This window comes from Bradysia coprophila (genome assembly GCF_014529535.1).
Source record: "Bradysia coprophila strain Holo2 chromosome IV unlocalized genomic scaffold, BU_Bcop_v1 contig_5, whole genome shotgun sequence".
NCBI lineage: Eukaryota > Metazoa > Arthropoda > Insecta > Diptera > Sciaridae > Bradysia > Bradysia coprophila.
In genome coordinates, this window is record NW_023503374.1 from 5,464,553 (window position 1) to 5,491,869 (window position 27,317).

Consider the following 27,317-nt stretch of genomic DNA (forward strand, 5'->3'; position numbering starts at 1 on the left):
CTGGCCAAGGTTACCTCGACTCAGCAACACCGGTTACAGTGTCTGCATTGGCTTCGTGGGCGACGTGGGTACACTTTAAAAGTTCATTCATTAATGTTGAAAAAGTGGTTTCGGATGGATCGCCGACCGGGACAATGCCTAGTGTACTGGTAGTACTCGACCTCCTCTACAACCTCATGCCAAAAGCTAAACTTAATAATTTGTCTCTCAGGAAATAAAAGTCAAAAACGAAAATGTCGAACTTTCGATGTTAGAAAACCTCGACAGACACACCTTTTGGACCATCGGTTTCTTTGGCAGTTTTGTAGAGTTTTTAACGCTCTACATCCTGCTAGAACATTCTTTTCAGAAATACTCTCAACTTTCCGAGTTATGACCATTTGAAAGTTAAAGTCGTCCGGAGGGACTTCTTCCCGGGCACCTTCCGGATCCATCAACCATATGCCTGGAATTAGTTTTCAATGATCTACGTTTTCCGCACACAGGCTATCGCGGCCCTTAAAATTCTAAAAATTCGATACGCCCTAATCTATATTCACCTATATTGAGCTATATACAGGCATATAGAGCTATATAATAGCATATTCATCTGTGAAATGTTTATTTATAGGAAAATATAGGTAAATATAGCGGTATATAGCTGTTTAAATAGGAATTTATGAAAGTTGGCTTCGTACGGGGCTGTCTATATTGCCTCCGGCAATTTATTTGTATATGATAACAAGGCAAAGAAAGATAATGTAAGTGATTTTAAAGGGCGAATAGCTTTTCATCAGAGAAGAGATTGAAGTAAGAGAAATGAAGAGTTTTACATTAAAGGCTTTTGATACCAGACGCGCCGACTTCCACGGGTAGCCGGGGCAACCCCCGACGAACAAATCTGTTGGGGGCGACGCCCCCTACGGGAAATTAAGTTTTAAAGGATATTTTTGACAGATCATAACCAACAATAATTTATTAAGAGACAATATTAAATAAATCAAAAAATTTCGCCTGCGGCGCTGATACTACATTTAAAAGAATACTAAAAAATTTTATCGAAATTAAGTATAAGTATATTAAGTATTTTGTTGTCTCGATCAAAACCAGTTTTTCGCATTTTCTGCTCTAAATCCAACACTTCCACACGCCAACACTTCCACAAAGAAAGTCCCTGCAAGACATCAATGTACTATTACTGTATAGCTTCAGTGCTAGCTAATGTGTTTATAGAGCACCCTTTCGGGCACCTTCTAAGGGACGGATTTAAGTAAAAAACGACTTTCTAAGTCAAAAGCAGTTCGATCAAATTTCGAATGATTACTCAAAGAAGTCGGGTATTTTTCCGCAGATTAATACTAATGATTTCAAAATGGATTTTCTTTTAAGTTTAATAACAAAGTATTCTCTATGTTAAACTGTTACCCATCGCATCGGGAATAACTTTATCTGAGATGCTGAGCTTTCTTTTTATTCTCCAAACTCATAGACCTGATTATAACATCAAAACTAGTCGGAAATAGTACATTTTGGAACGAGTAATGAAAAGTTGAATTTTTCAGTAATAGCTGTAAGTGTATAATTACTAGGCGAAGCCGAGTAAAACAAGCCTACAAGCCTACAAGTTACGAACGACGTTCTTGTCCTGAGGAACATAATGAGCGAAACCACACGGCAGTACTAAAGTCTTGAACCTTTCGTTCTTAGGTGCAGTGAAGAACGTTCACGATACTTAGCAGCAAAAAAGGAAAAATGAAACGTTAAATTTTGGTCGCAGTACAAAAGTTTGCCCCCAACGAGTCGGAGAAAAGTCGGCGCGTCTGTTTGATACGAACAGGTGTTTCGTAAGGGTCGGCGTTAGCTATGTTTTGTGTTGAGTATTAGGGTGGGTCGTATTTTCATTTTGTTTTTATTTTAAAAGGCCTGGCCCCAGGCTGTACTCAGAATTGACCAAGGAATCCGAAACAGCAAAAAAAAATTTTTTTAATTCATTTTTCCCTTGCCTCTAGGCTGATTTTTGATTTTTGGGGTAGTAGAATGAAATTGCACACAATGTTGACAGATATCTCGGGCAGTTGGGAACAGAAGACATTGCTGCCAACTGTAGTGAATAGCTGAGGAGTCCAGCTATGAAATACCATAAGAACGTTACGTTGTTCTTCGCCTTCACTCGGGCAGGGTAACTCTGTCAGTGTTCCCAACTAAGACTTTTCAACCAAAAATTTCAACTGTATTTGCAAACAAAATCGGCAAATGACGACATAATGCATCGTGTGAGGTATGTCTGAACAGGTCATCTCATATAGAATCCATTGCAGAGAAGTTTTTTGATAACAAGTTGAAAAAACTCATAGGAGCTTTGTTTTTGAAGCCAAAAGTTGGCAATTTTTTGTTAGAATGAAAAAGTTAAATGAACAAAAATCGACGAATTTACGTTTATTTGCTCAGAAAATTGTTATTTAGGGTGAATAGGTATAAAACTATCAATTTCACCAGATTAGAACCTTTTTTGTTCATTTAACTTTTTCATTCTAACAAAAAATTGCCAACTTTGGGCTTCAAAAACAAAGCTCCTGTGAGTTTTTTCAACTTGTTTTCAAAAAACGTCTCTGCAATGGATTCTCTATGAGATTACCTGTTCAGACATACCTCACACGATGTATTATGTCGTGATTTGCCGATTTTGTTTGCAAATAAAGTTGAAATTTTTGGTCAAAAAGTCTTAGTTGGGAACACTGACAGAGTTACCCTGCCCGAGTGAAGGCGAAGAACAACAAAGTTCTTATGGTATTTCATAGCTGGACTCCTCAGCTATTCACTACAGTTAGCAGCAATGTCTTCTGTTCCCAACTGCCCGAGATATCTTTAAACATTGTGAGCAATTTCATGCTACTACCCCAAAAATCAAAAATCAGCCTAGAGGCAAGGGAAAAATGAATTTTTTAAAAATTTTTTTTGCTGTTTCGGATTCCTTGGTCAATTCTGAGTACAGCCTGGGGCCAGGCCTTTTAAAATAAAAACAAAATGAAAATACGACCCACCCTATTGAGTATGAGGATGCAATCTAACAAAGTGAATTTAACTAGTGGCCAACATGGTAAAAAATATCAAAGTTCTGAAAGAACAGGCTAAGAGAACCACGAAGGCGGGTGACACAAAATTTTATAAACAGATAGTGTGAGAAATCAACTTGAAGAAAATATTTTTCTCGAAAATTCAGAATTTTGTTAAATTCCATTTTACATATATATACATCGCAGCCGTTGACGCAATTGTGTGTCACCGCCCTAGTGATCAACTCAGGGTTGTCTTAACCTGTTCTTTCAGAACCTTGAAATAGTCATTTGTGTACCTGTTTTGGACGATTGATTTTAGGCAATTTCGCGGATTGTAGGCCGAACGAAGTGAGGTCTACAAGCGAAAGTGCCTTAAATCAACCGTCCCAAACAGGTGCACATGTGAGTTTTCATGCAGAGGGCCGGAAACCCGAGAAAATTCGAAAAATTGCCCTCATTTTGGGCCCCGAAGCATGAAAAATATATTCCCCCGAAAGTTGGGTTCCGTGAGTTTTTGTGGATTTGCATTACCTTATCGTTTATATACTTTGCATCGGCCGGCATCACAAAAAGTGAACAGTTCTATTTAATGGATGTAACTGGAGTTCAGTGCACCAATCGGTTCATTCGGCAATTGAAACCATTTTTGAGGATAATCAACGGCTGACTTCAGACGATCCCACATAATTTTTATTTATTTAAATATTTTCCCTGTTTTATTTGTGTTATGTGTGGGATGCAACACCAACAAAAATTCTTATGAATCCCGAATTCAAAGTGCTCACAAATGTGGGCGAAACTAATTCGCGAACGCCAGTAATTCAAAACAGTAAGTTGGAACAATAGTTTCACTGTTCAATACCACTGATTCACGAGGTTGAATTTCATCAATTTTCCAGGATTTCGTAAATTGACTTTACAATCACCTCAACAATCGAACATTCAACCAAAAATGCCCGAACACACGGCGGTTCCACTATCCAAGCTAGCGACAGAAACGATCGTAAATCCGCCTGATGCAACGATACGGTCACAATCGCAAGTAATAACCAACAAATTGATGTTATCGACCTCGTCCAACGCCTTAACCGAAACGAATTTTATTAATGTCGAGACTGAGCCGTTTACCAATCCACTTCGAGTGGAAAGTACCGAAACTGCTGAAAAATCGCCGAAGGCGAAATCGGATAACGGTGAACTGACCTCGCAGATGAAAAAGCTGGGAGTATCAAGAGTTTCGGCTGAATTGTTTTCGCAGTACAGCTCATCGTCAAGAATTTCGTTGCCGCCGAATAGAATTTTGTCGAACAAGGAAAATATTGAAAATCTTTCGCAAAGAATGTCCAACATACGCATGTCCGATTTGGCTGATACACAACCGAACACACAGTCACCCCACAAACAGCGATCGAATTCTACTCTAGCTGATACCCAACCGAATACGGCATCGCACCCTAAACAGCAATTGGAACGTTCAGCTGATGACGAACGGATCATAGCGTCGATTGTTTTGAGCAGTGACGACGAAAACAATGATGATGATAGTGACAATCTGCAGAAGAGTTTGCTTACGGAAGAAAGCGACGATGTCAGTGTGATAGAAATTGTGAGTAGTGACGACAGTATAGATGCATCCGATGATCGTGTTCCACAAAAAAGATCTGCAATAAACGTCGAAGTTGATGAGTTAACCGAATCGGTCGCGCTGAAATTGAACAACTTTTTCGACAATATCCCGAAATTGGATCAGTCTCGACAAAACTTCTACAAAAACCTGGACAAAAACGTTGAATCGACGGCAACCCCCAGAGAAAAAACCGAAACTTCAGAGATCAACATTCCTGAAACTGAACCTTCAGGCGGTGAAAATTGCGACGTTCTGGAACTGGAGGCATCTCAGTTGAACGACAGCGGTAAGATGTCCGGTAACAAAGCCACCTCACAGATCTCCTCGGCAAACGAAAATGATGGCAATGAGAAGATCGAGACACCGAAAAATTTAGCGGACAAACCTGATGAAAACATTTCACGCCAATCGTCCGTATTGGACTTAAATGAAAGCCGTAAAACGTCCGCGGTGGAAAACGAATCCGAAAATCGGTCAATCGAAGATGAAAGCGGCTCGTCACACCTAGATCAAAGCACAGATGAGAAACAGTTGTCAGTACGTGAGCCCAAGAAGAAGATCGAATTTGAAAAAATCAAAACGGATGCCAAAAAAGTGATAACTTTCAACTCGCCAACGATCAACGTTTCTGCCACGATTAACATCAATATTCAGGTGTCTGGCTTTTCGTCAAATAGTTCTGACACAGACGCAACGTCAGAGAATCCTTCCGAAAAATCATCGAAAAATGACGAAACTGTGCTGTCAGAGGAATGCATAGATTCGTCAATGGAATCGCACTGTCTAAGGAATGCGAAAAAATGTTTCGGTTCAAAATCCAAAAACTTTATTGCCTATTCTCCAAATGTTAAAGCCACTGATGATGACCCGCCCGATCAAGATGATCAAACATCACCGGACTCAAGCGTCATCGAATCATCAATAATTCTTTCTCAGAAAGATGTAAGACTGGTCAAAGGAAACTATGATAAGGATGCATCCGGCAGATTTGAGTCCGACCATTCAATGGAGAAGGATTCAACCAATGTATCTATCTCTTCAGTTGATGTTGTGACAAAGCAATCAACCAATGGATCTTCCTCTTCAGCTGATCTTGTAACAAAGGAATCGATTGTTGATGGTACAACGGATGCATCTTCATCTTCAACTGATCTTGCAACGAAGGAATCCATTGTTGATGGTACAACGAAAGATGAGAATACTCTCAGTGTGACAGCAACCGATACGTCAGTAGAAATTGATGAAATCGGTGAGCAATTGTTGAATGGCATTTACGACGACACTGTAAGTTTAAGTGGGATTACGTTCACCAGAATCGGATTCATTCATTTTGTCTTTTCAGTGGAGAACGCCGCAGTTGATCAAAAAATGCGTGTCAACGAAAAAGAAATATCAAACAGATCTCATCAAAAGAGGCAAAAGCCGTGGATTCAGTTTATGTGAGTATGCTTCAACTGTTCGAATGGCAGCCTTTTCTTGAATTCAATTTTTCAGTTCGTCGTGATATCATTCACTCGGAACTTGATTCGACTCGCATTACTCCGACCGCTACTGTAACAGAACTCAGCTGTAAGGACCATATGGATGAATCTAATTCTGAATCCGAACTTACTTTGCCAAATAAAGATGAGAAAGTCAAAGAAAGCGATGCTAACCAAAGTAGCCGGATCATACGGACACGTCGTAAAGGTAATGGTGAGCAAGTTATTCAAACCCCAACTGGTTAGACTAATTTAAAGTTTTATTCCAACAGTCGTGCCGAATCGTATATTAGACTACAGTGACGACGATGGCAGCAGTCAGTCAGATCAGGCGTTAGACAACTCATTCGAACCGGAGCCATCTGAAGAAAGTGATAGCAGCGTGGAAAAACTGGAGAAGCCAGAGCCTGCTCGACGTAAACGAAAAAAAATCGTGTTTCTTGATTTGACGTGCAATGAAGTGATTGAGGACGAAGATCACGAAAATCCCGACGCAACATCAGAAGAACTGGAAAAGGTTGTGGAAAACTATTTACAGTCGTTAGAAACTGAAACGATCGTTCAGACACCGGTGCCTCCAAAGCAAAATGGTCCATCAATCACTGCCAAGCGAAAGCTGTTCACTCCTAACTATGACGACCAGACTCCATTTGAGGAAATGAAGACGCCAGAGCCGGTAAAACGAGGCGACGGAAAGAAAACCATTCAACTGAAAACACCAATCCCATCGTTTCTCATACCACCGCAGTTCCGTGACAAAGCGAGAACCATTGCGAAACCAATTACTCCAACTGGAGCACCACCACCTAATGATTCGAAAAAGCCTCAGACACCATACACTCCTGCACCTAAAAGAACTTGCGGATTTCTGGAATCGTTGGATAGTAATTTTCATTCAGTCAGTTTAATGTTCAGTATTTTCACACACAAAAAAATGATTCCTTGCAGGCAATCTGATTCCGGATCAACATTGTGACCTTGAGGCTCTTCAGTTCAGAAAAAACTTCAAACGGCACAGAACTGAACTGGTGACGAGACTAATGTTGATTTACAACAAGTACGTTTTCAATAACCAATTGAAGGATGTTCCCGTTTCTTGGAACAAAAAAATGACAAAAACTGCTGGTGTATGCCGTTCACGCAAAATGTTTGTATAGCGATTGGCACTGTTTCACTGTCACCTTCTAAGTTTGTCTGAATAATTTCAGTGCTGGCGTCAGAATATCACGCGTCGAATTGAGCGAAAAAGTTGTGACTTCGGCAGACCGGTTACGGGATACGTTAATACATGAACTTTGCCATGCAGCTGCCTGGATTATTGATAGAGACTTGGGAAAACACGGGAAAATCTTTAAGTATTGGTAAGTTACAAAGTTGAATTATCACAACTCTCAGCTGGAGGTGTGGAGAACATTCCTTTTTCGACGAAGAATTTTAGCGACTTTCCCTCACCAAATAAATTTTCAGAATTTCACGTCTAAGTATGATCGAATTTGTTAAATTCTAGGGGTAACCAAGCAAACAAACGATTCCCTGAGCTGCCAGCCATAACACAATGCCACAATTACGACATCGTGGGTAAATTCACATACAAATGTACAATTTGCGGATTAAAGTGAGTAGAACATGGCAACGTATTGACTGATGGGTATGACCAAAATTTTACCCTTCAAATTTTCAGATCAACAGCCCATTCCAAATCGAGAAAAGTGGAAAACATTCGTTGTGCTAAATGTCACGGACCCATCGAAATATTCCTAAACAAAACGGACAAAGACGGTCAGGTCATTCTGGTGCCGCCAAAAGAACCATCTGTGTTCGCGAAATATGTGAAAGAAAAATACAAATTGCACAAAGTGTCTGGGGCCACTCATGCCGACGTGATGAAGATTTTGAGCAACAATTTTGGAAAGTTGACTGTCGAAGAAAAGTCTAAGTTCAAATAATGATGATTGTGTTGTAGCGCAAGACGGGCATATCAGCAATCGAAATAAACTTTTATTTTTTGACTTTAGCAAAAACTTTCGTCTTTTATTCCCGGTGCTGTATTAAGATTTGTGTGATTTGCAGAAGGAAATTGAAACGTCCAAGATCTTAAAATAAATTTTGGAAACTGCCGCAACTAACCCGTTTAAGCCGATAAAGTCCCAAATCTGACGAAATCATATCACATGACCTCTCCTAACTACTCGAAATAATGTGAAATGTAGCGACAAACCACGGTGACGTTGAGATTTTATAGTTTCGATCCTCCATCCTACGATCTTAAAGAGTTCCAAAACCTTATCTAAGAACTAAAAATCATTACTAAAATGACCGAGTTTCATGAAAAATCTGGTCGATACTGTGGGTTGTGGGTTGCTCGTTTTCGGTCTTTTACTGTTTGTAACGACACTACATGCCTGCAGAACTTTATTCAGTTTTTGAAGAAAAAAAAAATTTCTCGACTCAATTGTGTAATATGTCAAAGTAAACCCAAGGCTGTATACTTTGGGGAGGTCACGCAGATCGCCATTTTATTAGATACGCGGGAACACACCTTTTCCAAACAAACAAATTCACCAAAATTGAATTTGTATGGTGTGGTGAATTTTTTGTATGAAACGTGGTGTGTAACCGGCGTATCTGCATCTACGTGATCTCCCCAAAGTATACAGCCTTGAGTAAACCTCTTTAGACTTTATGTTGGGGCAAGCCCGAAACGTGATCACATCGCAACCAGGAACCCATTTACCTTGAAAATAAACTTTACACTTACCGAACGTTAGCGTGTAAAATGTGTTACGTCACTTCACTGTTTATTATGAAGTATGCAACGGTAGCATTTGAGAGGCTTTTATCTTGCAAGAAATAAATAGAAAGTTACAGCGACGATGCATAACAATAATTTGAAAATTTTGTATGAGGTCAAAGATACTGAGTATAGCGCGCATATCTGCACGAAGTCACAAAATATTGGAAAAATCTTACCTTATAGATGAATGTGGACAATACCTAACTACATTTTTTAACAGCGCTCACCCCTTGGCAATTTTGTAGCCTACATTTGTGCGCAAAAATATTGGTTTTTTGATGATTTCTCTGAACTAAAATCGTTTTTTGAAAAAGTAAAACCATTGAAGCATGTACAAATGTGTTACTTTGAAGAGAAAAATTGGTTTGTGAATGATAACTTATTCCACTTGGAGAAACTTTTGCAAATGTGTAAATTTATGTGTTTTGCAAAGGTTTCTCCAAGTGCGTTAAGTTATCGACCAGAAACCAATTTTTCCCTTAGAAGTAACACATTTTTGTAGGCTTTAATGGTTTTACTTTTTCGAAAAAAGATTTTGGTTCAGAGAAATCATCAAAAAACCAATATTTTTGCGCACAAATCCAAGGTAAATATAGTGAGGAGGTAATGCCATATACAACCGAATCAGATGTACAGTGGCACGAAAGTTTGCTATAAACGCCATCTCTACCTGTATTTAATAAAATAACAAAATTGCTTAGAAACATGGGCCATCTGTTTTGTGATAGGCACAACATTTTGTGAAACACAAATAAATCTTCAACAAAACAGTTTTTTACTTGCGACCCGAAGGTTGCAAGAACACTTAAATGAGAAACTCGAATTCACATCCTGTTGTAACCACTCGAACTTCGCACTTCGAAGAGTTATTGTAAACTCCAAACAGCACAAAGTTGTCACACTAAAGGACACGACAAAAAACAAAAAACACTTGAAGAGACAACAAGGTACCAATCTTAAGTCAAGGTCAAAAGAAATTGCGAAATTTATTTTTTCAAAATTAACGTCAAAATTACACGATTGTCCAAGTCACGTCACTCCTAAAGTACCTAAAGACACCGTTTCGTCCCGCTGATTTCAAAACTAACTAGTTCACTTACATAAAATTCCCGTGAAATCTACGTGGAAACAGCACATTGGGGGACTCGTCAGGGACGACAATGTCGATAGTTCTGAAATCATATGCGTTATATGGTTTGGGGAAATTCTAAATGCATTGGAAAACGGAAACCGAAACAGCAACAGGGAAACAAGAAAAAATCAAGAAAAATGCAAAGTACACCATTAATTCATAATTCATTTAACGAACCTTGACCTTCATCTTCCGTGTATCCTTTCTCAATTCCGTCCAATATCTAAAATATTCTTTCTTCTCTTTAGTTTCAAACTTAACTCATTTAAAAAATTAATTCAGAAAGAACATAATATTTACCTTGCCCAAATCTACCGTAATTCTCATGAAAGACTTAGTGAAAATTTTAATCAAAAGAAGTCTTTTCAAACTAAGTCTTTTATGCAAATTACGGCAAAAAGGTCCCACCTCAAATCTAGTATTTCATTTGATAACAGTACCAATGATATGATGCTTTCCGTCCACGGATTGGTGTCAAATTTCGAAAGTGTGAGCCGAAGAAGAGATCTTCGTTTGCCTCCAATCAGAGCTTCAAGTATTATTAATTCATTGTTATCAGACCTCCCACATGTCCGATTTGTCCGACATTTCATCAAAAATTGTCCAACTTTGTCCGACTTATCTTCAGAAATAACACTTTCACAACTTTTTCAGATATGAAACTTTTAATCTTTGGAATATGAATAGGAAAAAATTTAGCTCGCTTCGCTCGCGTTCATTTCATATTATTTACATAAAACCTAAAGGTTAAATAATAACACTGGTATTTTCTTGTGAAAAGCATAAAATTCGATTATTTAATTCGATAAAGGTTAGAAGTTTCAGACTAGGGAATCCATTTACCGACGTCGGTAAAAGTTCGGTAATCATTATCAACAGACTTGCAGATTTGCATTTTAATGACTTGAAAATGATGTAATCACCGTTATCTTAGGTAGAGCTATATTTGAATGTGCATAGATCTGCTTCAGTATCACTCACTATAGGAACATATTTTGTGTTCAAAATTCATTGTATTTACCGTCCGGTAATTTCATTATTTCATACATAAAATTGTCTTGTAGCTAGTGAAGATGATCGAGCTAGGAAGAAACTGTACATAGTATGGTAATGACAGCATTATTACTAAGTTACTAAAATTCGTTCCGAAGTCTGTAATTAATGATTGTTAATTTTTTACCAACTTCTGTAAATGGATTTCTTAAATTCAGACACTGGTCAGTAACATTTGAATATTATTGTCCGCTCAAAAACATTATGGTATTAATTATGTAGTTAGTTTAATATTTGTCGTCGTATTTTATATGACAAGTCTCACTAATCCCTGCATTACCCGGAGGCACTCCGATTTTTTTTTTGTGCGAAAAATGTCCGATTTATTATAGGTCGGACACCCCAAAAATTAGTGGGACGTCTGATTGTTTCCACGACGAAAACATAGATGAAAATTTGGAGATAGTTTAAGAGGCAACGATGCTTAGCTACATTTGTGCGTTTCGTTTTTCATTTTTAATTATATCTTTTCATCAGAATCCTTTTTGAAAAATGTACGACCCGACCGCAATAACGACCACTAATGTGTTAGCTTTAACGAGAATTATGAGCTCCTGTGAACTCTCGTGTAAAACCAAACAAACTTTAATTTTTTTATTAAGTGAAACATACTAGACATCAAAATCTGAAGTGAAAGCATTTTTGCTCATAATGTCCACAGCTGGGCTTGAACTAGCAACCTCTGGTTTATAAATCCAGCGCCTATCCAACTCGACCAACGAGACGAGCAATAAACATCTGAAATGACTTCATTTTTGCTCGTCTCGTTGGTCGAGTTGGATAGGCGCTGGATTTATCAACTCAGTTTTCTCAGGGCTGTTCAAACTGCTACAACCAAAACTAACTTTTATTTAAAGCTACCACGTTCGTTGTCGTTTTTGTGGTTGTATATTTTTGAAACTGAATTCTGGTGGGAAGATGTCATCAAAAGTAAGTTAAAATCAAGTATTAAAAAAACGCCCAAATGTATGCTTTTCAGCAAAGCACCGGTGCCTCTTAAGAGGCATCGATGTTTAGCTAAAATTGTAGCCTTCCTTTGTGCATTGTGCGTTTCGTATTTCATTTTTGATGATATCTTTTCATATGAATTCTTTTTGTAAAATGTACGGCCGCAATAATGACCACGAATGTGTTAGCTTTCAACAGAAAATAGGTTTGGTTGTAGTCGTTCGACCAGCTATGAGCAATGAACGTCAACACAAGATATGGTCGAATGCAACGCACTGCTCCTAGCATGAACATAAGAAATATTTGGAGGCTGATGAAGTCACAGTAGGCACTGCGTTTCTTTCGTGAAGATAGGTGACTTGTTTTAGTTGTGTGAGTTCAAACACACAATACAATCAATCTTAAGCGGTAGCTCTCATCACAAAAGCCTCCAAATTCGACGTTTGTCAAAGTAGTGTTCATGCTAGGAGCAGTGCGTTGTCGAATGTCAAACTTTGTATGGAGCGGAGGACATAGCGATTTGATATAAAGAAACTCATCTCTAATGAGAGGTGAGTTTGTTTATATGAAATCGCTATGTCCTCCGGTTCGTATAAATAGACCATACCTGGTTTATACTTTCATTGGCTCTGAGAACAGTGAGTAGTTTGAAGAAAATTTCATAAACTGCTCAGTTTTCTCAAATCTAGTCAGTCAAACTGCTACAACCAAATCTATTTTCTATGGAAATCTAATACATTCGTGGTGGTTATTACGATCCTATATTTTTGAAAACGGATTCTGGTGGACAGCTATCATCAAAAGTAAAGTGAAATCCAGTATTTAAATGTATAATTTTCAGCAAAGCACCAATGCCTCTAAATAGAAGAGAAGAGAATAATGCCAGGCGGAATATGCATCGTCGTGTCAAAATAGGACTACGGATCACCAATCAGGGCCTATTGTTGGTAGCATTTATTATTATTGACCGAATATTTACTGAATTTGTCGCAACGTAAATTCGGTAAATTTTGCAGTAAATTTCGGTAAATACATAGACCAATAATATGCCCTGTCACCAATGTGCCTTTAAATGGAAAAAAAGTAAAAAAAAACACGAAATTTTTTGTCCCGTTTTCATAATTGTAATTATCATTTTTCATTAATTTATTCATTACAACTGGCAAACTTATACTGCATTTTTAAATATTATTTGATTGAGAGACAGATTACGCTATTCAGAGTTTGAACTGTCCGTTCGAATTGCTTTATAGTGTAACAGAATGCAAAAATGTAATTTGTTAATTGCATGAATGTTTTTGTTTTTTTGATTTTAATTATTTTTATTTAGTTTTTGTGATTTTATTATTTACGTTATTAATCGACTCGAGAATAGAAAAAACGGGTAAAAATTGTTGTTGTGATGTATATTCAGATATTTTCAGGGATGGGGGGAGACAGGGTTTCTCTATCTCTTCTTACTTGTCTAAGTCATTTTGTTTGTTTGTTTTTGGTTGTAATGACTTGGAACACATGAATAATTATATATTTTACGTAGCAATTTATGGCCCTATTTTATACTCTGAATCACACACAGTCTGAGCATTTATGGTATAGATAAAAAAAAACTTACCATACGACAAGAACAATTTGTTTTTATTTTATTTTATTATAAAAAAAGTTTTTTTTTCCTATCCATTCTGTTACACTCACTTGTTTAATAATTACACTTTGAATATTTTTTTTTTTAGTTTTATGTATTTTAATGTGCTTTAGAAAGGTATTTTACCGGCGTAACAAACATGAACTAGAGATGTTTTGGACATTCAATAATGCGCCACAAAGATAATTTTTTTTTAATTATTATTTTTTGAAGATTTTTTTTTTGAAATTTTTATTTTGAAACTTTTTTTTGTTACTTTTTTACGCTTTTTTTAATTATTTTTTTTTTTCTCATTTTACTAAATTTGTCATTCGTTAATTGATACAAATAAAAACACACATAAAATGTTTACGACAATCATAATTGCAATAATTTTTTTTGTTTGAATTTTTATAATGAAACGCATCTTTTACTTTGAATATTTTTACTATGTTGGTTTCTTTCTCGTGCGATTTTCCTAGCATGCTCGACCCCTGAATCTTTTCCATATTTTTTTTTTACTTTACTTTATTCTTTCCTATTTATTTTACTTGTTTTTCTGTTTACTTTTCTTTGCAATGTTCTGGTATCATTTTTTTACTTTTTTTTAATTTCTTTTCCTTTATTTAATTGGTTTCTTTCGATTAAAAAAAAAACCTTTATTTCCTTTACGATGATCTTTCTCTCTCTCTACTTCGCCTCCTCTTCGTCATCATCATCATCGTCCTCTGACTCGGCCTGTTCCATCCAAGTGAGATATTTGTTGACTTGAAACAATGATTCCCCTTTGCCGGGATGAATGTCGGTCAGATCCTCTTTCCATCGCATAAACGATTCCTCTTCGATGACGCTCAAATCGTACAGTGCTTTGAACCAGCGCAATAGCATACCCTTCGGAAAGTCAACGGAATAGCAGAATACTTGAACGGCAAACAGGGCCACCAATTGCAGATTGTAGTTGCCGCGAAGGAATGCGATTAGAACCGGCCGGTAGTTTTCCAGTAGTTGTTTCTCTTTTTCGGTAGCAGATTTGTCGGGATTTGTGATTGCATCGATTCCGTCGGCCAGAGTACTTTCCTGTTTAAATGGGAGGATAAATGGATTTGAGTCAGACATTTTATGATTAGGTTAGGAGGAAGGCGGCACTCGATTTGTCATTTTCTGAAGAGTTCCTAATTGAGAGGAAAATATTTGCAATTTGAACGATTAACGGTCGAGCACAAGTTCAACCTTCTCATTCTCCCATTAAAGATTCTTTGATACCTAACGTTAGGTCATTCTCGAATTGAAATCGTTGAACAATTTCTGCTCCTAATCTTCTACTGATCAAAACACTAATGAAAGCAGCAGTCAACACTGAAGGAGGCAATTCAGCAAAACTTACTTGGGTAATGTGTTTCAGCAAAACTGTCATCAATGCAGTGATAAAGCCGGGATCAGAATGGTATGTCACGTCCACGTTGTCCTTAATCCATTTAAACAATTGATTCGGATTTGAGTCGGCTTGTATCTGCTTCTGTAATTCTCCTTGTAATTTCAGCAGTGGATAGAGGAAACTCAAGCTTCGATCCACCAATATTTCGGCCATGCGCTCTTTCGATCGATCCGGTTCCGGCATCGTGGTCATAAGATTAACTTTGCTTTGATTGAACATGTCCGTCAACGCTTGCTTGCCGATTGTTTTGTTCAATTGCTGGAGCACCAACAAGCACAACGGATAGTGTTGACCATTTTCGGTGAATGCGGCGACATCGTTTATTTTGCACAGCTTCAATGTAATTGCCCGCGATAGCAGTGATGCGACCAAGGTGGCAATGCGGGGTACAACACTTTCGCTCATACCGCCGATGATCGATCGGAAACCTTCGACAACGGCATTCGGATTCAATTTTCCGTCTTTGCGTAAGTTGACCAAAAACTCAAAGACTCGATCATGGACGAGCTCATTTTTGTCAATAATCTCATTCAAGATTTTCGTCATTGCGTCGCGCATGAATTTGTCGGGCACTTTGAGTTCCAGGAATGATGTTTTTATATCGTCAATGTTGCGTTCATTTTCGGTTAAATTATTCAAAAAATTGTCGGTTAGGAATGTTACAACCCGTACAAGAATTTCATCTTTTGTCGGACCCTTGTCCTTTTTGTTCTGCTTCGGTTTCTCCAAAGATGCTTGTTTGATAAGGATTTGATCTTTGTTCAATATGTTGTTGACTGGTGCCGCCGGCGGAATTTTAACGGTTGGTATGGTCGGCAACACGGTTTCAATGGATGATGCACTGCTCGGTCGTGGCTGAACTAAAGGCATTTGTGATGCTTTTGCGCTTACGCTAGCTTTGAAAATTAAACTATTTGCGGCCGGCCGGAATATATTGTCGTCGACATTTTCTTGTATTGGAGTTATGTGATTGCGTTTCAATCGGGGAGCCATCATCTCTTTGTTATTCATCATATTGTTGTGCTGCATGTTATGCTGGTTGTTGTGCTTATTATAACGATTATGGTTGTTGTATGAATGGTTGTTTTGGTTGTTACGCTGATTCATATGACGATAACCACCTCCCGAACCACCATCACGATAGTCTCGATTGCTAAAGTTCATTGGTGATTGGTAACTGTGGAGGGAAAAGTGAATTTTTGATTAAATTTCATTTGGTAATTCAAACTGAAGTCATGCCATCCGACTGCGGAATCTGGTTTTCATCAAATTTTTGAAAGAGTAGCAAGGACAACGATTCAAAACTAAACAGCCTCGATGAAGCGGGTAACAGTGGCAGAGTCGTTTTGTCGTTGCGTCATTTTGCGACAAAGTGGTTCAACGAAAAAGTGACAGTTGAGAAAATTCTAAATTAGATTTTTTGTTTTGATGTGGTTGTTGTGATGATTTTTCGTTTTCTTTCGTACAAAAGTATGAAAATTTGTGATTTCATTATCAACAATAAGCTTTCAATATACTATGTAGTAAAGTTCGTGTATAGTGTTCTCCAAAAAATTAAAATCCGTGTTCAATGTTCTCATAAACATAAACATCAAAGGCTAAATGTTCTCCAAAAATATCCTGTGATTGATTTAAATAAGATTTTCTCAGTTCAGGTTTGTGCTGTTGCGAGCATTAGCTATGAACAATTACGGGCGTTAGCTAGGAACATTTTGAATATTATTTTGCACAAAAACCTCAACCCAAGCTAATTTAAAGCCTCAAACCAACCTGATTTAAATTAGATTTTATCGTTTCAGACAAGGTTTGAGCTGTAGTGAGCATTACTTAGGAATATTTTGATTATTTTTTGCATTCAATCAATTAAATCCAATTCTAAAAACTTCACATTCAAAAATGCTGCGCTAAAAAAATCCAAATTTTACGACAGAACCACTTTGTCGCATTTTCTCATGTCGCAAATTTCCGTCTCTGCCACTGTTACCCGCTTCATCGAGGCTGTTTATTCAAAACTTACGGGTGTGAATAATGCGATGGACTGGTAACGCTCAATCCGTTGAAATCATTTGAGTTCGCAAATGATTTACTCAACCAGTCACGATCGTTGTTTCGTTGGTCACGATGATTGTTACGATTCACAAATGATGACAAATCATCGTCTAGCTGCAATTGTTGCATCGGTACGGGCCCTTCGGTGTTCGTCACCTTTCTGGGCACCCAGTTTCCACGTCGCAATTCAATGACATCACGGAGCATAAAACGAATGCGCGGTGGAAATACGGACTTTTGCGAATACTTTGTTATCTGCACAAAGTACTGATCGATCAACTTTTTGCCCTGTAAATTTGAAAAAAAAATTTGGAATTAAAATCAATTGTGGATCGATGAGCGCCTCCATCTATGCCAACTAGTAAACAAAAATTAAAAGACAAATAAAAAAAAAGTCGATTCAGTGGATGAACCGAGAACCGTGTGGTTCTTAGAATAATTTTTGGACGGGAGATTGAAATCATGAAAAGGAACTGCAATTCGTCGAGATCGGAAATTGTAATTCAAGAGCTGAGCTAGGTGCTGCTCTGACAGACTGACTTCCAATGATTATAACGCCACTCAATGATTGGGATGATCAGTGCATTTTGTATGTGAAAATCTTAAGGTGATTGGAACAGTAATTCACGAACGACTTCAACAGTATGAATTACTTGAGATTCTTTTCCGCAAATAGAATTCACTCGTTTTAAGGACTGTTGAATTTGTTGAATTGTCTCCTAGTGACGCAATTATTATTCTGTAATTGGAGCTACGCCAACACACTTTCAAATTAAAAATAGAAAGCCAAGGACTCTAATTGCATTTCGATCAAAATGCACACTTTGATCATGTACGGTCGGACTATGCGAATCTGTTCGAAGACAAAATAATAAAATTTCGATAAATTACCTCCTCTGAATCCAAGTCCTTTCCACAAGTTCTAATAAGCTGACTGAGACATTCCATATCCTCACAACGGTCTTTAATCGTATTCGATCTGTCCTTGTCACATAATAGTTGTTGAATGCATTTGTGTAATATATTATCTTGCAACATATCCAGTTTGTATAGCTCTCCGATAAATTTGACATTGCCAAGCATTTTCTGTTTGGCAATGTGCAACTTTTCGTCATCTTCGGCATCCGCGGTGGACAGGCCATGGTTATAATGATTCACACTTTGACGATTCAAAAATCGATCGCGACAAACATTTAATAATAAATTTAAAAATTCGGATGAATTATCGGCTTGTTTTAAAATTGGCGCTTCAACTGATAGTCTTTTGCACAACTGTGCGTACATAGACGAATATTTTGGCTCATCTAAGGCCTTTTCAAACAACAAATGTATTACACCTTTTAAAATGACATAGTTACTCAAATCAATTTTTAGCAAATCATCACCCAATTTTTGAAACTTTTCAGGTGTGAGTTTGTTGAGAATACCACGAACCTGGAAGACGAACGAAAATGCAAATGAATATTGAGTTTACAATAAGGCCACAGTTTCGATTACAACAGGATTCAACGAGATTAAATTGTTAAAAATACTTTTTCAGTTCGTTTTAATGTGTTCCATACACACCACTGTCTGAACGTACTTCTCTCTAAGCATGCGATAGAATGAGAACACGTGACCACGACACTGATGTATGAACACAGAACAAACGACCAGCTGAAGCCGAAACGAAAACGTTCAACCTTCATGTTGAATCTCATTGCACCGTGCATGGAAAAAACGAGTCACAAAATGGTATTCATTTGCCACAAACCACACTCACTTTACGAAAAGTAGCATCATTTTGGGCCTCTGGTGTGAGTTCATGATACGGTATTAGAGATGGAGGGACCCATCGTCGAGTTGATGCATGGGGTGCCGGTGTCTCCCTCCCCGTGACACGAGACTCGGGCCCCGTTTGCCTGGTGACTTCCGTTTTGATAGGTGGCGGTGAACTACAGTGAGACACTCGCTCCGTCTTTCGGTTGAAAATGTTCCGAATGCAAACTAAATCGGTCGTTGAAATCGCCTGGAAATGAGAGGAAATTTGTTATATTTATGGCGTCAGGATTGGCCGCAAACAGAGCACAGAAATGGAGAAGAAAATAACAACCAAAAATTATTTGTCGAAGCGAAGAGATCTATCGGGTAAAATTTTGGGTTTTGGAATCTGTTTTGTCGTTCAAAATGTAAAATTTTATCACAGAAAAATCAAGATACATTTTTCTTGTGTCCCTCTCGCCCATATCTATTTCGTTAAATAATTCCAAAGTGCTGCAGACAAAATCGAAAACTTATATGCACCACAGAACAGTAAAACTTTTACCATCTCGACTGCACAACATATTCGATGCAATGCAACTCATAACATTTTCAAACTATTTTATTTACAAAAGCTAACCAAACTACTATTCGCTAGTTTTTAAAGTTTAATGAGCTATGAACCAATCCCCTTGCTGATATGGTAATCGTTTGCGATCCCTTACGTTTCAAATTAAATTTAACAAGTGAACGTTATAAGTAAGGTAATTTTGAGTTAATTGCTTAATTGGCTGCATAGCATACACAGTATAATGTATTGTACGACAATGGAGTGTTACAACAGTACAACTTCCGCTGTTGTGTGCATTCTAAGAATCGGTTCAGTTATACATATGCAAACGTTATTCACGAATTAGTGTATGCTTTCGGTTTTCTCGTTTTTTTTTTGCCACGAGACTTGTGGCACAAGCCCATTTTACGTGGATGGGTTTATTTCTGTTTAAAATCATTTTCGTCATGAAAATAGAAGAAAGAACAAAAAAAATCCAAATGAATTCGACCTACTGGAAGCTCGGTGTAACGAGGTTTATCGTTCATTTCATTTTAATTTGTTTATGATTAATAATGCGACACTGAAAACTAGCATACAGAATGAAGAGTGACGATAAATCATTAAATACAAAATAAAATCATTAATAGCTGGCTGACCGTCGTCGTCGTACGCAGTGTATTTTTTTTAATGCGTCACACGTTTACCGATTACGATTTGTTTTTAAACGGAACGCTGACAAATATTCCACTTTTTGTATTATTTTGTGTTGACGACTCTAGCTGCATGCATTTAACAAAGACACAGAAAAACATTTTTTTAAATTTCAATAAAAGATGAAATCGTCAATGACTCAAACATTTTTTTTCCATTGAATTTGGAAAAGATTTTAATCATTTTTATATTAAAAAAAAAAAACTTTCGATGCGCATGAAGAAGACGACCACGTTGAATGCTATACTTGCACCGAGCGTTATTTCATCTTAATAAAAAAGATGTCTGATTAAAACAACGCAAAAGACTCTGTCGTCTTATCACTCTCTAGACTGTCGTTCCATTTCAGAGGAAAATTTTCCAAAAGAACATCTCGCATTCCGAACTCGGCTAATTTTAGTGAACAAAGAAAGTTATTGCAAAAAAAAAATGCCAAAAAAAACCAACGCAAGGTCAACATTCTATCGATATATACATCTACTTTGTACAGCCGTTCAGACGATATAATCAGCGAAAAACGTGAATGGATTTACTTTGGCTTAATATTTTAATTTAAATTTATTAAAATTGAAATGGAACAGACAATTGGATTAAATAAACACACAAAATTATTGTAGTCTACGCTGCAATATTATAATCAAACGAATGATGTTTTATCACACATCAGAATGCTTCGAAAAGGTCACGAACTTTAAATGAAATATGCCAAAAAAATCATTTTTTTTTTCATCTGTACATGCAGCAGTTATAATACATTCGGGCATTACCTCAATGGCTTTCCAACAAAAGATTAACAAAGAATTTATCAAAATTACACTTTGGAAGCTATACGTAGCTCTCAGACACAAAATTATATGATACGTAGTACTTATACTGAGCTCTTCACATTGATACGAACTGATGAGGTATGAATGATGTACCTTGCCTATATGTATACATTTTCAATAAAAGTCTGATGACTCATAAAAAATTAACTCGATTCTTTTGTGGGACTATAATTCCATTAAAGAAAAATTAGCACAATCGGATATCGTACGAACCAACGGAAATCGCTAAAATATTCGATGGAATTTCGATTGATAAACGTTTAGAGTTTTGCTGGATTTTTGTCTCAAAAAATCACATCCACCTAACAAACCTCCATTATTCACCTCATTACAAAGAATTTTTTTTTTTTGTGTGAAATTTATTCACACATTTTCAATCCCGAAATTATTTGCGTTCCCGATAATATATTCCGCTCTTTATGTTAATTTAAGCGTTCAAACCATTTCGTTAGTCAGAATTTATTAATGGATTGAATTGAAGATGTTAAATTAATAAAGAAAATGTAACACTTACAGACCGATGATGCTGTTTCTTGTAAAAAACTTAATTATTCCGTCACTTGTCTCGACCGTCTTTTTAATGTGGTCGTGTCGTGTCGGTTGTCGCGTTTCTCTGAATTTGGACTACGTGGGTCAGTTTTTGATTTTAGTACGTTTCCTCTTCGCAACTGGTTTACACTATGATGGAGAAATTGAAAAAGCGGGAAATTTTTGATTTTTTAAGTTTGGTGCTGGAATTTTATTAAATCAATCATTCGAATCACATTGGACATTTTTGGGATGCATGATCAATGGGGTATTGAAGTTTTTATAAAGCATTTTTAATCGACGTAAAACATCATTCTAAACAAAAAATTGTTCAACGGTCTGTCTCTAAAATGCACTGATCTGTTTATAAGTTCGTCTAAGCTTCGAAACGTACAGCCGCCCGTAAGAAAATTACAAATTGGCGGCCCTATATTTTTGATTTTACACTGTTTTTAGAAATTCTTTTGATCAGAATTGTCGATACTTATGTAGTTCTTGCTGCAGAACACCTTACACATACTTATTTTCGTCGAGACTGAAAACAGCCTCAGGCACATTTTAGGCGGCTGGTAGAACCATTTTTTTTGCTTAGAATAACGTCTGCGTCGGATTGGTCAAAACTTCAATCCCCCATTAGGGTGGATCGAATTTACCAACTTGAAAATCCAATTCTTTTTCCAATCCCACTAATTTAGGTAGGTTGGTTCCAAAAATGTTATCTGGTGGAAAGTACACTTTCGACGTCACTACAAAGTTATTTTGGGTATCGTTGGAGATGTGAAGGAAAGTACCTCTGTAGTACAGTGTACATATAGCTTTCATTATCACCATTACCCCTCTAAGATCACGAGCAGATAAAGTAGGTCAATTAGATGAATTCGATCCACTCCAATGATCATATCGATCAATCTCCACTTACGAACCATTACCATACAAAGCTTATTACGCCCTAATGTTCGCCTGAAGAAATGCTTTGCCTATATGCCGAACATGGGCTATAGTCATCAATGATGCAGTTATCAACTGCAAATACAGAAATGAGCAAACTTTCTGGTTAATATGAAATGTGTGTTGAAACGAATAAAGTAAAAAAAAAATGTATTAAAGACTAAGCGATACTTACTTGAGCTCTAGCTACTGTTGTCTTATACAACAAAATGTTAAAAGTAAATGAAGTGAAAGATTTTATTTCAATCTGCTGAAAATTCTTAGATCAAAAGAAGTAGTAGATTCGATATCTGATTTAGTCGTTGATATGCTTGTCGTCTGTTAAAAGTTAAAACAATATCCATCATTCATCTGGAATGTCGACTACCAGAGTCCAAGCAAAGTCAAGTCCTCTTTTATCGAGCTGTGCTTTACTGGGAAACGTAACAATAGCCGAATTTGCAGTCACGCTCCACTGCAACGTATTCGGGTAGCCCAATATGCCGATGGTGGTATTTTCATCGGTCTGCCCGAAAAGCGAAAACAATTCGATACTTTCAGCATCGTAAGGGTAGTCCAGAATGATAGCGTAAACATTTTTTCGCAGAGGTGTTGATGATTGACCTGACGTATACCACACGTTAGGTGTGCTAGTGTCATTTTGATATATCCACGGCTGAGAGCTGTAAATGGCTTGACCGTTGATTGAAAGCCATCTGCCCAAATCACGTAGTCGCTCAGCGAAAATTGGCTGTATGAGGCCTGTCTTATCAGGACCAACGTTAATCAGTATATTGCCACCACAGCTTACCGTGATGACGAGTTCTATTCAAATAGGAATTGCTTAAATATACCATCAGACCCATGAGATGAATGATTATAACCTGTAACGAGCTGCTTGGACGTTAGGAAATCTCCTAATTTAGCATTATGTCTGTGTCCCCAACTCCCTCTGTCGATTGTCATAGCATTCTCCCACTTATGAGGTTGTAAAACACCTGCGTTATCAATAAATTATGAAAATGAGCATTCGGGAGTCATGTCATGTTTAACCTGGATTAAAACGATCATGGCACGTAAAGAAGCCTCCATGCTGGCACATTGTATCTTCTCCCCATCTGTCATTCGAAATAACTGTTTCGGCAACTGGGCTGTCGTTGTATAGCCTAAATTTCCATTCGGACACATTTTGAACTATCGAGTTTATACCTACTTAGTTAAGCTACATACCATGCTAGGAATTGAGTTGCATTCCAATATCTGTATGGCGCTTCCCACTCTCCATCAGACCTTTTTGACCCGAGTTAAATAATTATTGACTATGGACGATCAGTGAGAAAAAACTTACCATACAATTTCCGGCTGATAAGTCATTACAAGCTCCGTTAATTCAGGCATAACCTGTAAAATGGCATTCCTCTTATCAACCAAGAAAGATAACAAAGCACGGAATTTCCGTAAATTCTTTTCTGACTGCCAGGCACAGTCTAGGAACCATTTCATTCTAGAAATTCCGCTCTAAAATCCAGTTACAAACATACCTTTTTCTCGACGAATTCGGTTTGCGAAAAATCACTTTCTTTATCTCTCAAATACATTGGATTATACCACTCTAGCAGTGAGTGATACAACCCAAATCTCAGACGATTATCGGCACGTACGGCTTGAGATAGCTCCACTGCGAACACAGGCTCTTGTTATTAATTAATCGCAAATTCGAGCTATAAAGCTAAAATCAAAAAATCGTTCGCCTTACAAATGATATCTCTTTTCAATCCAATGTCAACAGAGTTCCAACTATACGAATACGTTGATGGCCAAAGTGTATATCCATCATCTGGTAGTAACCGACATAGAAATATAATGCAAATTCCCAAACTGATCACATTCTACTCACGATGTTTGCTGGTTAACACAATATACTTTGCTCCACTTTGAGCGAACATCTGAACCCACTCAGTTGCATTGAAATGTTCACCGGTAAAGTCTCTGGCAAATTCCTGATAGGTGAAGCGAGGCTTGAAATTCTTTTCCATAAATTCAATGTATTCCTCATAGTTGATCCATTCGTTTTGCGATCGCCAATTGTACCAAAACCACTCCGAACCAAAACTGGGCACCGAATAAACACCCCAATGTATAAAAATGCCAACTTTAGCCTCGTCGTACCTAATGTTTGGACTAGTCAGAAAAATCGTTTTCGTTGTCGTGTATCAGTTTTTTTTCACCATTTCGGCAATTCTCTGGAGTCCAGACTCTCCCAAGTCGGTTCGAATCGATTTTTGATGGCTGGTTTTTCGTCAACGTTTCTCAAGTCTTTCAATGCATTTATTACGATCAAATTAAGTAAAATTGATCCGATAATTAGTTTCATTTTTCAATTGTGATGTGTGTACTCCGCACACTTTACTCGTTCTAATTGGATCTTCATCACATCTCATTATTTATAGAAACACTCGTAGTTATCTTGCTGATAAATGGGTTTTTGCCATTGGAGTAATGATTAATCAATACTATAAATGATAAAAAGGTTGTAAGCATACTAACGGAATACCGTAGCAATCTGCCTCCTCTATTGGTATAATAAATAAGACAATTGCAGTCGGGATAAGATGTGCATCAGATTTCTTCCCTCATCACCATAAACATACATTTATATGGCTTCAAGAATTATTTAAAAAAAAGGACAGAGTTTTCTGCAATAGAAGAGTGGTAACTTTATTAAAAATCTAAGTACAAAACAGTTATACTGATAAGGCACTTCCTCGAACACTAAATTGCGGTAAAATTAACATTAAACAATATTTAATAGATATTCCTGGATCACATCCTGATTAGTTGACATATTAGAAAACGACAAAACTCGAGGTGATTGTTTTCTAAACATGGTTCTTAGATCAATTTATAAACTTTTCATTTAAACAAATTTTTGTACTCCTTGAAGTTGTTATTGTCCGAATAAAATTGTCCCTTACCTTTCTCATTCACCTCTTTCTGAACTTCTTCCACCTTATCCCTAATATTTGTCCACATTTTATACGCACCAATATGACCATCATCTGCTTTACTTTTCTGATTATATAAGTCTATCTGCCGCTCCCTCCAACCACAAGCCTCCTCAGACAAATCAAGAAGCTCTTTGCATTCCGACCTGGTTATGGAGTTCTTAATGCCATCATCATCAAGAGCGGTAACTACCCATTTCAAAACCGCTGAGTAGCTTGCTCTATCGATGTGCATGTCTTTGAGCAATGCGGTTGACGTCTTCCAGTCCACTTGTGCTAAAATGATTGCAAGAGTTTGTTAATTGATAGCCTGAATGTAAGGTGATGGTAAATAGTCTAATGTGAAAATAATCGTTTAACTTACTTTTGTTGTTGCTTCTGGCGATCTCGAGTGCGTTTGAATATTTTTGAAATAGTGTCGTTGATTTATTAATTCGGTCGTAAGTTTGATAAAATTTCTTTAAAAAACTGGCTTGAGCAGCGTCATCTCCGTTTTTACACAGATCTCCCTCAAAATGTAACATACCCGCGTCCAGGAAGGCCATTTTTCTGGTAACAAGGAGAAAATTATAGAAATAAAATGGATTCGGGTGTGTTTTCCAATTTTTTTGAGTGAGACACACAGTGGAATTAAGCTAAATACTGGAGAGCTGACCTAATTCGATAATCATCAACTTTTGCATTATCTAATTGAAATGAATTATTAATGCAAAAATGGTATGCATTATTGTCTGAAATCGTGTTCTACAAAGACAATATTATCTCTTCATTCGAAATAAAATATATCTTTCATACCTAGGACCCGAAAAGTGCGACTTCGTCGTTAGAAATATAAAGGACACTGTTAAAAATTTTCATACGTTCAGTGAATATTTAAATAAACTTATACTTATAAAGAAAGATATCCTAACATGATCATCAGTCCTAACATCAGTCCGAATTATCAAATTTTCTCAAACCCTGGTTTCCAGTTTTTTTTTTTAATCGCATACTTCCCTCTTGAGCACTTACATCCTCCTAAATCGATTGGGATCGAGTCGGTCTCACATACACGTTTTCGCAGCGGACCCACTGCACTCAAACATTTTGTCACTTTTTTCCATAGAATTTTGGAGCCTCCTATTAACTAGCTTACATAACACAAAAAAACCGCGACATTCCTCCACCATTTACATAACGACCTCAAAGTATGTTGTGTACTTTGAACCGTTTACAAGGTGCATGCGCAAGCTAAATGCGAAAAAATGAATATTTTATATAACCATCCATCAAGTTACGTTGAGTAAGGGAATTGTTGTTATGTGTGCGACATGTACAGGAAATTCGGAACAATAAACGGAAAAATCAGAAAAACAAATACCATTGTGGGTAAATAAGTAAAAAAGTAAGGCCGACACAAATACCCTCTCTAAACTATCTAAATGAGAGGATAATACCGGTACGGCTGGCTAAATGAACTGAGATTGCATCACTAGTTGTAATTTGTTCAAAATTATTAACTAAATTAACAAATAGTAATTAACAATAATTAGCAAGAAAACTTACGCTTAATAATCGGTCGAGATTAACTTTAACTTCTATTTCTTAAAGGATGGTATGTACAATGAAACATTTAAAATGAATTAGAGAATATATTTGCGAGTCACGTACGACACAGTCGCCAGTTTTGTTATAATTGTTGTCAAATCTGGTGCTATAGAGTTTTATGATGAAAGTAAAAGAAATATTTTGACAAGTACCCCAATGTAAGTAAATAAACTGATCTTCGGCCATCTCGCTCGCATCGTAACATGTTGAAAGAGAAGCAAATACTTTGACGTGTACCCCAAGGCAAGTTATAATTAATTAGTC

The 27,317-nt window shown here is 37.1% G+C and overlaps 4 protein-coding genes and 1 long non-coding RNA gene across 9 annotated transcripts; 2 read left to right on the forward strand and 3 right to left on the reverse strand.

Moving 5' to 3' along the window:
• Positions 1-943: 943 nt before the first annotated feature.
• Positions 944-8,165, forward strand: LOC119071854. The gene is made up of 10 exons (XM_037176912.1): positions 944-963; positions 3,794-3,864; positions 3,935-5,946; positions 6,005-6,101; positions 6,157-6,351; positions 6,416-7,027; positions 7,092-7,290; positions 7,352-7,504; positions 7,651-7,758; positions 7,825-8,165. Exons 2-10 carry the CDS (start codon positions 3,795-3,797, stop codon positions 8,087-8,089), a joined length of 3,711 nt encoding a protein of 1,236 aa, XP_037032807.1. The 5' UTR covers positions 944-963; position 3,794; the 3' UTR covers positions 8,090-8,165.
• A 5,235-nt stretch (positions 8,166-13,400) lies between these two features.
• LOC119071855 (eukaryotic translation initiation factor 4 gamma 2) lies at positions 13,401-21,638 on the reverse strand. Of its 4 annotated transcripts, none has more exons than XM_037176913.1 (6): positions 21,318-21,338; positions 18,938-19,183; positions 18,067-18,609; positions 17,144-17,463; positions 15,076-16,303; positions 13,401-14,768 (listed from the first exon to the last, which is right to left on the reverse strand). In XM_037176913.1, exons 1-6 carry the CDS (start codon positions 21,321-21,323, stop codon positions 14,382-14,384), a joined length of 2,730 nt encoding a protein of 909 aa, XP_037032808.1. In that variant the 5' UTR covers positions 21,324-21,338; the 3' UTR covers positions 13,401-14,381. The 4 variants fall into 4 exon arrangements, with proteins under 4 accessions (XP_037032808.1, XP_037032809.1, XP_037032811.1 ...); XM_037176914.1 differs by lacking the exon at positions 21,318-21,338 and adding an exon at positions 21,521-21,638 and having other exon boundaries at positions 13,990-14,768; XM_037176916.1 differs by having other exon boundaries at positions 13,990-14,768; positions 21,331-21,503.
• On the forward strand, positions 20,343-20,740 carry LOC119071856. The gene is made up of 2 exons (XR_005086750.1): positions 20,343-20,462; positions 20,529-20,740. It is a non-coding gene; the product is annotated as an uncharacterized LOC119071856 (long non-coding RNA).
• Positions 21,639-22,694: 1,056 nt separating the features above from the next.
• LOC119071857 (putative alpha-L-fucosidase) lies at positions 22,695-24,878 on the reverse strand. Its single transcript, XM_037176917.1, has 9 exons — positions 24,690-24,878; positions 24,359-24,630; positions 24,218-24,298; positions 24,003-24,139; positions 23,810-23,862; positions 23,692-23,751; positions 23,515-23,627; positions 23,346-23,459; positions 22,695-23,286 (listed from the first exon to the last, which is right to left on the reverse strand). Exons 1-9 carry the CDS (start codon positions 24,833-24,835, stop codon positions 22,826-22,828), a joined length of 1,437 nt encoding a protein of 478 aa, XP_037032812.1. The 5' UTR covers positions 24,836-24,878; the 3' UTR covers positions 22,695-22,825.
• A 281-nt stretch (positions 24,879-25,159) lies between these two features.
• Positions 25,160-27,304, reverse strand: LOC119071858. Of its 2 annotated transcripts, none has more exons than XM_037176918.1 (3): positions 27,012-27,304; positions 25,831-26,015; positions 25,160-25,742 (listed from the first exon to the last, which is right to left on the reverse strand). In XM_037176918.1, the coding sequence occupies exons 2-3, from the start codon at positions 26,009-26,011 to the stop codon at positions 25,375-25,377; spliced, it is 549 nt and encodes a 182-aa protein (XP_037032813.1). In that variant the 5' UTR covers positions 26,012-26,015; positions 27,012-27,304; the 3' UTR covers positions 25,160-25,374. The 2 variants fall into 2 exon arrangements, with proteins under 2 accessions (XP_037032813.1, XP_037032815.1); XM_037176920.1 differs by lacking the exon at positions 27,012-27,304 and adding an exon at positions 26,478-26,749.
• Between the last annotated feature and the right edge of the window lie 13 nt (positions 27,305-27,317).

Excerpts from the sequence above, each read along its gene's own strand:
- LOC119071857 (XM_037176917.1), bottom strand. The coding sequence starts at position 24,835 with ATGAAACTAATTATCGGATCAATTTTACTTAATTTGATCGTAATAAAT. Across the intron at positions 24,631-24,689 it reads TCCAGAGAATTGCCGAAATG|GTACGACGAGGCTAAAGTTG; the intron begins GTGAAAAAAAAC and ends TCCAAACATTAG. Across the intron at positions 23,863-24,002 it reads CCGAATTCGTCGAGAAAAAG|GTTATGCCTGAATTAACGGA; the intron begins GTATGTTTGTAA and ends GCCATTTTACAG.
- LOC119071854 (XM_037176912.1), top strand. The coding sequence starts at position 3,795 with ATGAATCCCGAATTCAAAGTGCTCACAAATGTGGGCGAAACTAATTCG. Across the intron at positions 3,865-3,934 it reads AACGCCAGTAATTCAAAACA|GATTTCGTAAATTGACTTTA; the intron begins GTAAGTTGGAAC and ends TCAATTTTCCAG. Across the intron at positions 6,352-6,415 it reads CATACGGACACGTCGTAAAG|TCGTGCCGAATCGTATATTA; the intron begins GTAATGGTGAGC and ends TTATTCCAACAG.
- LOC119071858 (XM_037176918.1), bottom strand. The coding sequence starts at position 26,011 with ATGGCCTTCCTGGACGCGGGTATGTTACATTTTGAGGGAGATCTGTGT. Across the intron at positions 25,743-25,830 it reads CGCCAGAAGCAACAACAAAA|CACAAGTGGACTGGAAGACG; the intron begins GTAAGTTAAACG and ends CAATCATTTTAG.
- LOC119071855 (XM_037176913.1), bottom strand. Across the intron at positions 16,304-17,143 it reads CCATCGCATTATTCACACCC|TTACCAATCACCAATGAACT; the intron begins GTAAGTTTTGAA and ends TTCCCTCCACAG. Across the intron at positions 14,769-15,075 it reads TGCTGAAACACATTACCCAA|GAAAGTACTCTGGCCGACGG; the intron begins GTAAGTTTTGCT and ends CCATTTAAACAG.